The sequence below is a fragment of the Eucalyptus grandis genome, chromosome 8 (assembly GCF_016545825.1).
Source record: "Eucalyptus grandis isolate ANBG69807.140 chromosome 8, ASM1654582v1, whole genome shotgun sequence".
Lineage (NCBI taxonomy): Eukaryota > Viridiplantae > Streptophyta > Magnoliopsida > Myrtales > Myrtaceae > Eucalyptus > Eucalyptus grandis.
The window spans coordinates 29,160,086-29,173,194 of NC_052619.1; the positions used below are offsets into that span (position 1 = coordinate 29,160,086).

At 37.8% G+C, this 13,109-nt stretch overlaps 1 protein-coding gene across 1 annotated transcript; it reads left to right on the top strand.

The window, feature by feature from the left end:
* Positions 1-7,130: 7,130 nt before the first annotated feature.
* On the top strand, positions 7,131-8,024 carry LOC104416901. The gene has a single exon (XM_010028234.3). It carries the CDS (start codon positions 7,231-7,233, stop codon positions 7,747-7,749), a length of 519 nt encoding a protein of 172 aa, XP_010026536.2. The 5' UTR covers positions 7,131-7,230; the 3' UTR covers positions 7,750-8,024.
* Positions 8,025-13,109: the final 5,085 nt, after the last annotated feature.

The following is a 13,109-nucleotide window of genomic DNA, read 5'->3' on the forward strand; positions in this document are numbered from 1 at the left end:
CTTTTCGTCCTCATGATATTTAATGCCCTAAAAGTCCGCAACGCCATGCCAAACGACGTCATCATCGTCTCATCATGTTTTTGACCTTTTGGTGCAGCGATGGCATGCGACGGCGGAGGAGTCGAAAATCACGGGGTTTTGCGAGGGCAGGAGCGTAAAATCATATTTGAGTTAGATCGTGCGCCTCGCCCTTTTTTTCTCGTTCCGAGTGCTATAGGGCTGTTGACGCTTGGAGGTGGGGCGATTGTGACATCTGGAGTTTTGATCGAGTCAGAGCTTCGCCGGCAGGTCCCACAGAAGAGAATATCACGTGGGGGATACGCCGCCTGAGTGCGTGGGCCACTCGGGGATGGCCGGTTGGTGGCGGCGCCACCCGCCTCTGCCGGATACCGCCACCATTGTTAGGTACAGGGAAAGCGAATGGGAGTGGGGCTTCGTGAGGAATATTTTACTTTTCTTTCATAACCGTACGGCTTTAATTACGGCTAGATTATCAAGACAAATTATCTCAACAACCTTAAACTTATTTTACAAATATAAATTAAATCATAAAGTTTTTCATTACAACCTAAGTTTTGCATGAAATTTCAGTACGGCATATTTGATCAATTTTTATTGAAATTTGCTAACATGGTAATGTAGTATGCCGAATAGTCATATAATAGGTTTATGACTAATTGAATAATTTGGGAGCCAAACGCATGCATATCATCATTACTTTGATAAAAATTATGATGGAAAACTTGCAAAATATTGCAATAATATTGCATAAAATATCATCATGCATGAGTCAAAATTTAAGTGAGTTGCTCAAACTCAAATATGAGATTAGCCACAATTGATGGGTTGAGAGTTGAATTTATATCATGCAATCGTTTTGAACATATATATATATATATCTCCGTGTGTGTGTGTTTGTAATGATTGAAACAGAGTCGCTTGACAACATCAACTTACTCGATTTTCTTCAATTTCCTCGAACATGTTCAAATTATTTCCGCGAAATTGATTCAATACAGACTTAGAAACTTAGCATTAGAACCCAACTGTGGGTAGCTGTATTGATTGAGAGTCGCTTTTTCATTGCCGAAGTCGAAAGTTCGAAATCTACAGTTACTAACATTGTAAATTGGGGCCATGGTGTTAGGGTCTTATACTAGTATCTCATGAGGTATAGTAGCCAGCCTTTTAGTGTCGTTTGAGCATAGGAGGCCTGTGGTGGAGTCATTGATTATAAAAAAAGAAGAGAAAAACTTAACATCAGTGCATGCTTTTGGTCAATTGATATGATTCGATGTAGCAACCTAGAAAATAGTAATGTTAGGTATAGGTCTAAGACTAGTTTATGAAATTTTTCTACGGATGATGCTTGTAATTTACAATTTTATAACGAGTAGGATATATTCAACGCGTGGTAAAAGTCCCCTAGGCATTGCTTCTCACATATTCTAACGTAATAAACAAATCTCGAGACCTGAAGTTTCCAAAAATAGGTCCCCAGGGCATGTAATATGACTGCCAGGCCATGTAATATCGCGAAATTGTCAGCCCCATTTTGGTAAAACCAGTTTCGGCAGATGGATTAGATTCCAGATCGACCAGCTTGGTCAAGAGTCGACAACGAAAGAGAATTTCATAATCATTACAGGACAGCGTTTCAAAGCCAGCCGGTCAACCCTTGGAATTTTGACCGCACCGCATACGCAACCCCCGCCAATGGCCGGCGGCCGAGGACGGACGAAACCCCTCGAAAGCTCGCTATTTTCCTCATTGCCCCTCCCTCTCCTGGACGGCATGAACCTTCCGCCGCAGCTTCCCTCCCTCTGTGTCTGTCTCTCTCTCTCTCCGCAGAACATATTTATAGTCTTGCGTTCTCATTCTCAAAACACATTTCCGTTCTGAAGCAAGAAACTTTAGGTTAAAACCAGAAGAAGAGAAGAGAATATGGAGAGATACTCGTCAGCAGCTGCCTTGGTTCCGCGCGACGAGGCCGTGATCGTCCCTTCCCAGGCCTACCCTTACCACAAGTCGCTCCACTCGGTCCGCAAGCCCCCCGCGAAGCCGTGGAAGAAGCCGACCGCCCCGGTCCCCCCGAACCCCACCCGGGTCTACAAGGTCGAGCCCATCAACTTCCGAGAGCTCGTCCAGAAGCTCACGGGGCTCCGTCCCGGCAGCAGCTGCCGCATCATCCCCCGGTCCGCCGGCTCCAGGAGGCGGCCCCTCCGCCACTCGAGCTCTTGATGCCGAACCCCGTCCGCAGTGAAATCAACAATAATAACGCGGCGGCGGCAGGGAAGGCCGCTACTCCTTTATCTGCTGTGTACAGGGAGCTGGTGTCTGAAGGCCTTGAGAAGAAGTCTCCCCACAAGTTTGGAGACGGCTTCGAGCTGAGCCTGTCGCCGAGCTTTCTTGGATGGAGCACGATTCCCATGTTGAGTCCGGGGACGTTGTCTGGATTCTAGACTTACAAACAACCAAAGTTCAATTTCTCGTACGGTTGTCGAAAAGATTGAGCCGTCAAGAAAAGGCCGTGGATCCGAAATGTGTTCTAACTCATACAGTGCTGTTTTTCTTTTCCATTTTGACTTTGTAAATTTCTTAGGCTGTTTTCAGATGTATGAAAAAACAGCGAGTTCATCGGTAGTTGTTACTTTTCTCCTGCTCATACGAATTTCTTATGTCGTTTTTTGTATTCTCGAAACAAGAAAAACAGCTAGTTCATGATTTATTCTTGACTTTGTATGTCTTTTAAATATCAAAGATCCTTGATGATTTCTGGTTGTAAAACCACTGTCCTTTTTCCATTGTAGATGTGGAAGAACTGAGCTGCTTATCGCCCTTTTTTTTCCCGGTCGACCTATAAGTTTTCTGTACCTTCCCCCTCATTGCTTGCATATTGCCACGGCCTGGGCAGGTAACCAGTTCCAAGGACCGTCCGGCATACCAGTTGGCTATTCATTATAAGAAGATAATATTGGAAGTCCGCCCAATTCTTCGAGCAACGGGTGCTCCCAGTAAGAAATTGAAATCTTCACCGGGCTGTCCTTAGTCATGAGCCGTACATCAGCCCATTTAGATGCACAATGCCCCGATGCTATGGCGCACGCCAGTTCGCACGATCATTTGCAAGAAAGCAAGAATGGTAACGAGTGGTGATATAATGTTCTATTCACCAGTATCAGTCAACAGTGCATACGGTCTACGTCGAGGGACTAGTGGGACAGCAGAGCTTTCGTAGTTGAACACATTAAAAGAGTTTCGCAGTACAAGCATTATGTATTTTAGCAGGAGAAATGGATAATACAAGTGCTTGAGAAGACGACTCTCTGCAGACAACTACGGTAGAGAGCTTCTGAGTTTTTCAGGTAATAATTGAACCCATATCTTTTCTACCAAAAGCATCGATTAAACGCAATAAGCAGCTGTTGTTACGAAATGACGGGGGTTTGATATGTTCGGACATATCGGAATGAAAGAACCAAGCTGCTCGGATGCTCGAGTTCTTTTTGAGAAGCCTTTTCTTGCATGCTTGCCAAGAGACATCCTTCACGGAATTGGTCGAGTCGACCAGTTTCCATTCGCCATCTCTTGCCCCCTATTAGTCTTACTCTTCCGAAATTAAGATACGCCATTTTCGACCGAATCCTTAGACCTTTCTTCAAACATTTTGGCAGATTGATTCAAAGATTCAAGGACAATATCTTATTCGGTGGCATGAACACCTTTCGATCAAGTCAGGATTTTGATCTTTTAGCCAGATTCTACATAAAGAGTTTCTCCAAACTCAAGATATTGCCTTTTATTTTGGGTACAAAGTAGCCTATTAAACATAAGTCTATGCCCATCATCTTCAAAGCGAATCAAAATGATACATTTGCCTCCAATTAGGATCTTAGAGGAATTGGTAAAATTGACATTAAAGCCTTATTAGTGATCTTCCTATCCGGCTCCATGAATATTCCTCTCTATGCTCATTTTCTTTAGTGACTAGCAACAAGCTTGGCTTCTCTAATTCTTCTTTGTTTCTCAAAAGATTGGCTCTCACGTCAACCTCATTAGAAGTATGATGCTCCCAAGAGAAAAATGACCAATCTTGTCACACCTCATTATCTCCTATACATTTTGTTACGCCTAAGATTGTATTAGAGAGGAGGGACAAATTAAGCAAAACATGGCATTTAGCTCCATTTAGGATCTGTTGCACAAATGGAATAACCAGCTTCCTCATACTGAGCCTCTCGTTTCAGGTTTCTCTCATTCTATTTGCACCCATTAGAAAGAGAACGGAGAATCATCCCATCATTTTCCTCTTGTGGTTGGCCTATTTGATGGTTGACTGGGTAGCCACATTAGCAATCGAGCTTATCTCTCCCAGCCAAGGTGCTTGTGCAATTGAAGTAGATGGAGCACTTTGGGCACTTTGGGCACTTTGGGTGTGTTTGGTTCAATATTTTGCAAGTCTATTGCAAAAATGCAAAATAATTTAGTTTAAAGGACTTTAGGCAAATGCAAAGGTCGTTTGGTAAACCATGCTTTAAAAAACAACTTTGAAGGAAATACCGTTTGGTAGAAAAACACATTTGAAAAGCCATTATGTGATTAATATTAGTTTTTTTTTTAATTTTATTTGTTTAAAATTGATAAAAATAATGTATGTGAATTTTTAAATATAAATTTTGACAATAATATAAAAAAATCAAATACATACATAAAATCAAATACATATATAATTTTTTTTTTTAAAAGACCAAACCCTTATCGGAATTTTTTAATTTTTATTTGCTTAAAATTGAAAAAAAGTGATGTGTGTAACTTTTTAAATATAAATTTTGACAATAATGCTAAAAATCAAATACATATACATAATTTAAAAAAAAAAGACCAAATCTTTTGTTGAATTTTTTTAATTTTGATTTTTTAAATTGAAAAAAATAATGTATGCAACATTTTAAATATAAATTTGAAAATAATGCTAAAAAATCAAATACATACATACATACACACATATATACATATATATATATATATATAATTTTTTTTTTTCTTAAAAAATGATCAAACCCTTCATTGGAATTTGTTAATTTTTATTTGTTGAAGAAAAAAAACACTTTTAAATATAAATTTGACAATAATGCTAAAAAATAAAATACATACATACATATATATAATTTTTTAAAAAAGACCAAATCCTTCGTCAAGATTTTTTAATTTTATTTTTTAAATTAAAAAATAATGTATACAAATTTTTAAATATAAATTTGAAAATAATGCTAAAAATCAAATATATATATATATTTTTTTTTAAAAAAGGACCAAACCCTTCGTTAGAATTTTTTAATTTTTATTTGTTTAAAATTGAAAAAATAATGTATGTAATTTTTAAATATAAATTTTGACAATAATGCTAAAAAAATCAAAATATACATGCTAAAAAATAAAATATATAAATAATTTTTTAAAAAGACCAAAATAATTTAAATTTTTTAGCATTTATATATATTTGGATTTTTTAGCATTATTTTGGCATTTAAAAAATAATGACAAGGGCAAAATCAGAAATTTGAAGATGAGTGAGGATGGTTTTGAAAGAAAAAAAATAAATTTCAACATTTAGCCAAATATTGAAAGCTCAAAGCTAAGTCTTTATTAGCATTGAGCTTTCAGCTTTCAAATGTTGACTTTTACTTAAAATCTATTTCAAAATGGTTGTTAAATGGTCAAGTATTTTTTCAAAGGGTTTTGGAGGCTGAAAGCCCCTTAGGAATGTTGAACTAGATGCACCATTTTGGCCTCATTTCTCTTCTTACATTTTGGTTTGGCCTCATTTCTCTTCTTACATTTTGGTAGTCTAGACACTATCACAACCTTCTCTCTAGAGGACAATTTGCTTTGGCGATAACACCTACCCAATCTTATCTTCCAAGTCAACACAGCCATACATTTCTTTGAGTAGTAGATATTTCCGAGTGACAAATTGCTAGTGAGCCTAACGATGTCGGTATTTCTTGCCGAGGTTATAAAATATTGGGAGAGGATGTAGCACTTTATCTCTAGAGCCTCCAAAGGCTTAGAAAATTGATGCTCTCATGGTACAAGTCTCCTTATGCATATAACAAGTTGGCTAAAGAACTCATTGTTCTAGGGGATGTATATTTTAATAAAGAAGAAGCAGTGTGTCCGGAGAGCATTGTGGTGAGAATGATGACTACTTCTTTTTGATCTTCAAGGTCTTCATTGGAGATCTCATGTTCACATGTCAATAATGTGAAATGAGCCGTGAATTATATCTGCAAAGTTTCGGTGTTGGATGCGTTGAGGGTGATATCGGTTGAGCTTCATTTCATGTACAATTTGCTTCACATAAAAGCGTAAGCAATACCTTCCAAATGGAACTACATTTTGTCTTGTTCAAATCACATGAAGAAGCATTGGCTTCCCAAACTCAATGTTGAAATTACTTATTCCCTTCGTGCTTGTTTTCTCCTATTGGATCATTGCCAGAATCAAGTGCCACAATTCATTTATTCACAAGATGGTATCGGCCATGGATCACCTAGGGAAGTCTCAATTAACTACACGTGAAGTAGAGCCTAACCCCAATGTTACTTACAACCTTAAGTACACCATTAATATTTTGAAGGTAGCCAGAATCCATCTCTACCCGTAATTTTTTATTTGAATGCTTTATGAGAGAATTCGAGAAAGTTGTATAAGCATGATCGGCATTGGGGCATCATTGCTTTTTCCACTATCTGCTTTTTTCCACTTCATATGGCTGTGAAGATCATAATGAGATCGATACGCTTTGCGGTGCATAAAAGAACAGTACATGGATGGTGCTTGGGTAGCAATTCAGTGACGCAGCGTTGATTGAACAGGACTGGCGAGGCTGCAGTTTTCCTGGAGGCGACAACGGGAGAGAATTTCATAATCATTACAGGACAGCGTTTCAAAGCCAGCCGGTCAACCCTTGGAATTTTGACCGCACAGCATACGCAACCCCCGCCAATGGCCGGCGGCTGAGGACGGAAGAAACCCCTCGAAAGCTCACTATTTTCCTCATTGCCCCTCCCTCTCCTGGACGGCATGAACCTTCCGCCGCAGCTTCCCTCCCTCTGTCTCTCTCTCTCTCCGCAGAACATATTTATAGTCTTGCGTTCTCATTCTCAAAACACATTTCCGTTCTGAAGCAAGGAGCTTTATGTTAAAACCAGAAGAAGAGAAGATAATATGGAGAGATACTCATCAGCAGCTGCCTTGGTTCCGCGCGACGAGGCCGTGACCGTCCCTTCCCAGGCCTACCCGTTCCACAAGTCGCTCCACTCGGTCCGCAAGCCCCCCGCGAAGCCGTGGAAGAAGCCGACCACCCCGGTCCCCCCGAACCCCACCTGGGTCTACATGGTCGAGCCCATCAACTTCCGAGAGCTCGTCCAGAAGCTCACGGGGGCTCCGTCCCGGCAGCAGCTGCCGCATCATCCCCCGGTCCGCCGACTCCAGGAGTCGGCCCCTCCGCCGCTTGAGCTCTTGATGCATAACCCGGTCCGCAGTGATATCAACAATAAAAACGCGGCGGCGGCAGGGAAGGCCGCTACTCCTTTATCTGCTGTTTACAGGGAGCTGGTGTCTGAAGGCCTTGAGAAGAAGTCTCCCCACAAGTTTGGAGACGGCTTCGAGCTGAGCCTGTCGCCGAGCTTTCTTGGATGGAGCACGATTCCCATGTTGAGTCCGGGGACGACGTCTGGATTCTAGCCTTACAAACAACCAAAGTTCAATTTCTCGTACGGTTTTTCAAAAAGATTGAGCCGTCAAGAAAAGGCCGTGGATCCAAAATGTGTTCTGACTCATACAGTGCTGTTATTCTTTTCTTTTTTGACTTTGTAAATTTCTTAGGCTGTTTTCAGATGTATGAAGTGACAGCGAGTTCATCGGTAGTTGTTACTTTTCTCCTGCTCATACAAATTTCGTATGTCGTTTTTTGTATTCTCGAAACAAGAAAAAACAGCTAGTTCATGATTTATTCTTGACTTTGTATGTCTTTACAATATCGAAGATCCTTGATGATTTCTGGTTGTAAAACCACTGTCCTTTTTCCATTGTAGATGTGGAAGAACTGAGCTGCTTCCAATAAATTCAGGTTACGTTTCCTATACTAATGAATCAAGTCTCCAAAAAAGGTCAATGTATCGCCTTTTTTTTCCCGGTCGACCTATAAGTTTTCTGTACCTTTCCCCTCATTGCTTGCATATTGCCAGGGTCTGGGCAGGTAGCCAGTTCCAAGGACCGTCCGGAATACCAGTTGGCTATTCATTATAAGAAGATAATATTGGAAGTCCGCCTAATTATTCGAGCAAAGGGTGCTCCCAGTAAGAAATCGAAATCTTCACCGGGCTGTCCTTAGTCATGAGCTGTACATCAGCCCATTTAGATGCACAATGCCCCGATGCTATGGCGCACGCCAGTTCGCACAATCATTTGCAAGAAAGCAAGAATGGTAACGAGTGGTGAGATAATGTTCTATTCACCAGTATCAGTCAACAGTACATACGGTCTACGTTGAGGGACTAATGGGACAGCAGAGCTTTCGTAGTTGAACACATTAAAAGAGTTTCGCAGTACAAGCATTATGTATTTTAGCAGGAGAAATAGATATTACAAATGCTTGAGAAGACGACTCTCTGCAGACAACTACGGTAGAGGGCTTCTGAGTTTTTCAGGTAATAATTGAACCCATATATTTTCTACCAAAAGCACCGATTAAACGCAATAAGCTGCTGTTGTTACGAAATGACGGGGGTTTGATATGTTCGGACATATCGGAATGAAAGAACCCAAGCTGCTCGGATGCTCGAGTTCTTTTTGAGAAGCCTTTTCTTGCATGCTTGCCAAGAGACATCCTTCACGGAATTGGTCGAGTCAACCAGTTTCCATTCGCCATCTCTTGCCCCCTATTAGTCTTACTCTTCCGAAATTAAGATACGCCATTTTCGACCGAATCCTTAGACCTTTCTTCAAACATTTTGGCAGATTGATTCAAATATTCAAGGACAATATCTTATTCGGTGGCATGAACACCTTTCGATCAAGTCAGGATTTTGATCTTTTAGCCAGATTCTACATAAAGAGTTTCTCCAAACTCAAGATATTGCCTTTTATTTTGGGTACAAAGTAGCCTATTAAACATAAGTCTATGCCCATCATCTTCAAAGCAAATCAAAATGATACATTTGCCTCCAATTAGGATCTTAGAGGAATTGGTAAAATTGACATTAAAGCCTTCTTAGTGATCTTCCTATCTGGCTCCATGAATATTCCTCTCTATGCTCATTTTCTTTAGTGACTAGCAACAAGCTTGGCTTCTCTAATTCTTCTTTGTTTCTCAAAAGATTGGCTCTCACGTCAACCTCATTAGAAGCATGATGCTCCCAAGAGAATAATGACCAATCTTGTCACACCTCACTATCTCCTATACATTTTTTCTTATGCTTAAAATTGTATTAGAGAGGAGGGACAAATTTAGCAAAACGTGGTATTTAGCTCCATTTAGGATCTGTGGCACAAATAGAATATCCAACTTCATCATATTGAGCCTCTTTCTTCAGGTTTCTCTCATTCTATTTGCACCAATCAGAAAGAGAATGGAGAATCATCCCATCATTTTCCTCTTGTGGTTGGCCTATTTGATGGTTGACTGGGTAGCCACAATAGCAATCGAGCTCATCTCTCCTAGCCAAGGTGCTTGTGCAATTGAAGTAGATGGAGCACTTTGGGCACTTTGGGTGTGTTTGGTTCAGCATTTTGCAAGCCTATTGGGAAAATACAAAAGAATTTAGCTTAAAGGACTTTAGGCAAATGCAAAGGCTGTTTGGTAAACCATACTTTAAGAAGCAACTTTAAGGGAAATATTGTTTGGTAGAAAACACATTTGAAAAGCCATTTGTGTGATTAATATTAGTTTTTTTTTTTAATTTTATTTGTTTAAAATTGATAAAAATAATGTATGTGACTTTTAAATATAAATTTTGACAATAATACTAAAAAAATGAAATACATATATAATTTTTTTTAAAAAAGACCAAACTCTTATCGGAATTTTGTTAATTTTTATTTGCTTAAAATTGAAAAAAATGATTTATGCAAATTTTCAAATATAAATTTTTACAATAATGCTAAAAATCAAATACATATATATAATTTTTTAAATAAATACCAAATCTTTTGTCGAAATTTTTTAATTTTTATTTTTTAAATTGAAAAAATAATGTATGCAACATATTAAATATAAATTTGAAAATAATGCTAAAAATCAAATACATGTATATATCTTTTCTTTTTTTCTTAAAAAAAATGATCAAACCCTTCATTGGAATTCTTAATTTTTATTTGTTTAAAATTGAAGAAAATAATGTATGCCACTTTTAAATATAAATTTTGACAATAATGCTAAAAAAATAAAATACATACATATATATATGTATATATAACACACACACAAAAAAAGACCAAATCCTTCACCAAGATTTTTTAATTTTTTTTCTAAACTTAAAAAAAAATAATGTATACAAATTTTTAAATATAAATTTGAAAATAATGCTAAAAAATTAAATATACATACATACATACATATATAAAATAAATATATATATATATATATATAATTTTTTTTTAAAAAGGACCAAACCCTTCGTCAAACTTTTTTTTTTTTAATTTTTATTTGTTTAAAATTGAAAAAATAATGTATGCAATTTTTAAATATAAATTTTGACAATAATGCTAAAAAAATCAAATATATATACTAAAAATAAAATATATAAATATTTTTTAAAAAGAACAAAATATATTTAAATTTTTTAGCATTTATATATATTTGGATTTTTTAGCATTATTTTGGCTTTTAAAAAATAATGATGAGTGCAAAATCAGAAATTTGAAGAATGAGTGAGGATAGTTTTGAAAGAAAAAAAAATAAATTTTAGCATTTAACTAAATATTGAAAGCTTAAAGCTAGTCTATTGAGCTTTCAGCTTTCTAAATGTTGACTTTTACTTAAAAGCTATTTCAAAATGATTGTTAAATGGTCCAATATTTTTCAAAGGGCTTTAGAGGCTAAAAGCCCCTTAGGAATGCTGAACCAAACGCACCCTTTAGGCCTCATTTCTCTTCTTACATTTTGGTAGTCTAGACACTATCACTACCTTCTCTCTAGAGGACAGTTTGCTTTGGCAATAACACCTACTCAATCTCATCTTCCAAGTCAACATAGCCATACATTTCTTTGAGTAGATATTTCCTAGTGACAAACCGCTAGTGAGCCTAATGATGTCGGTATTTCTTGCCGAGGTTATAAAATATGGGGAGAGGATGTAGCACTTTATCTCTCAAGCCTCCACAGACTTAGAAAATTGATGCTCTCATGGCGCAAGTCTCCTTATGCATATAACAAGTTGGCTAAAGAACTCATTATTCTAGGGGATGTATATTTTAATAAAGAAGAAGCAGTGTTCTTTGATTTTTTCCCTTTATATTTCATTGTAAAGCAAAGAATGATCTGAATTGTTAATTTGTATGATGAATTTGAGCCACGTACGAAATCCTAAAGGATATTTTGATTTGTTCGAAATCAGGTGTGCCCATATATTCAAAGCAAATATGGATTTCTTGGGCCTGGTTTTTCTTGGGGATGGTTCTCCAGGGTTTGACCAAGAAATAGAAATCTGAGAGAAAGCCCCAGTGGACTCAGCCACTACAGGACAAAATAAGGGGCACACATACTTTATAAATATTTATTTTTATTTTTTGAGGGTTGAGAAGTCTTTGTCAGAGAAAGAAAAAAGAAAAGGTTTTTGCTTTTATTCCTTGCTTCTGCTGAAGCCGCACGGTGGACTCCAAAAAAAAAAAGAGGACCGACAGCAAGGACAGAAAGGGCACGCACGGTGACGCCTTCGATTGAACGGAAAAGTAGATTTTGCGTGGTGAGTCTTCCATCTAATTGAGTTATTTATTTTTAAAGATCGCTGATTTAGGCTTAATTTAAATGTGGAAAATATTTGAGTTTATGAGTGATTGTGATTCCGATTTTTCGATTATAACATATTATTAACGGTTGACTCTTTCCATGAAATAAGTATTTTTTATCGTTTATCGTTTATTTCTTTGGTTGAGCCCATCAACTTCCAAGAGCTCATTCGGAAATTTAGGGCTCCGCCTCGGCTGCCTCTCCTAGCCTGCCATCTCCAGGAGGCGGCCCTTCGCCACTCGAGCTCGTGATGCAGAGCCCAGTCCTTAGTGATATCAATGATAATAATGCGGCGGAGAAGGCCACTCCTCCTTTATCTTCTATGTACCGGGAGCTGATGTCTAAATTCCTTGAGAAGAAGTCTCCCCACAAGTTTGTAGATACCTTCAAGCTGAGCCTGTCGCCGAGCTTTCGTGGATGGAGCACGATTCCCATGTTGAGTCCAGGGACATTGTCGGGATTCTAGACTTCAAACAGCGAAAGTCCAATCTTTCGTGAATCGCTACCAACTGTTGTGTAAAAGATTGAGCCGTCAAGGAACGGCTGGGGATTTGAAATGAGTTCTAACTTATACGGCGTTTTTTTCTTTTCCTCCTTTTTTGACTTCATAAAATTCTTAGGTTGTTTTCAGACGTATGAAGAAATAGCTAGTTCATTACTAGTTATTATTAATAGGTTTTTTATTTGGTGGGCCAAGTCAAGTCTCTCCGTTCATTTAGGCCAAACTTGACTCATAAGAGAAGGGCTCATAAGAGGAAATGGACAATTATTTTTAAGTAAAAATAACTGCAATATATAAATAAAAAAGGAAGAACGTTGAAAGTACCATTTTAGAGAAAATATTTTTTTTTTTCTTTACCCTGAAAACAGTTTATTCCCTCTTAAAGAACGGAATTCCAGAGCTTTAAATGATTCATCTAAAACCGCACTAAATACTTAATCTGCAGCAAATAAGATATGTCCGTCTCCGTGATATGTCTTCGATCGATGTTACGTGTTTCCTGGACACATTTCCACATTCGTATTTGGTATTTGATTGTTCAAGTATCGGTTCATTTTTTTTATTTTTTTATTTTAGGAATCTGTTTTCGACATT

Excerpts from the sequence above, each read along its gene's own strand:
- LOC104416901 (XM_010028234.3), top strand. The coding sequence starts at position 7,231 with ATGGAGAGATACTCATCAGCAGCTGCCTTGGTTCCGCGCGACGAGGCC.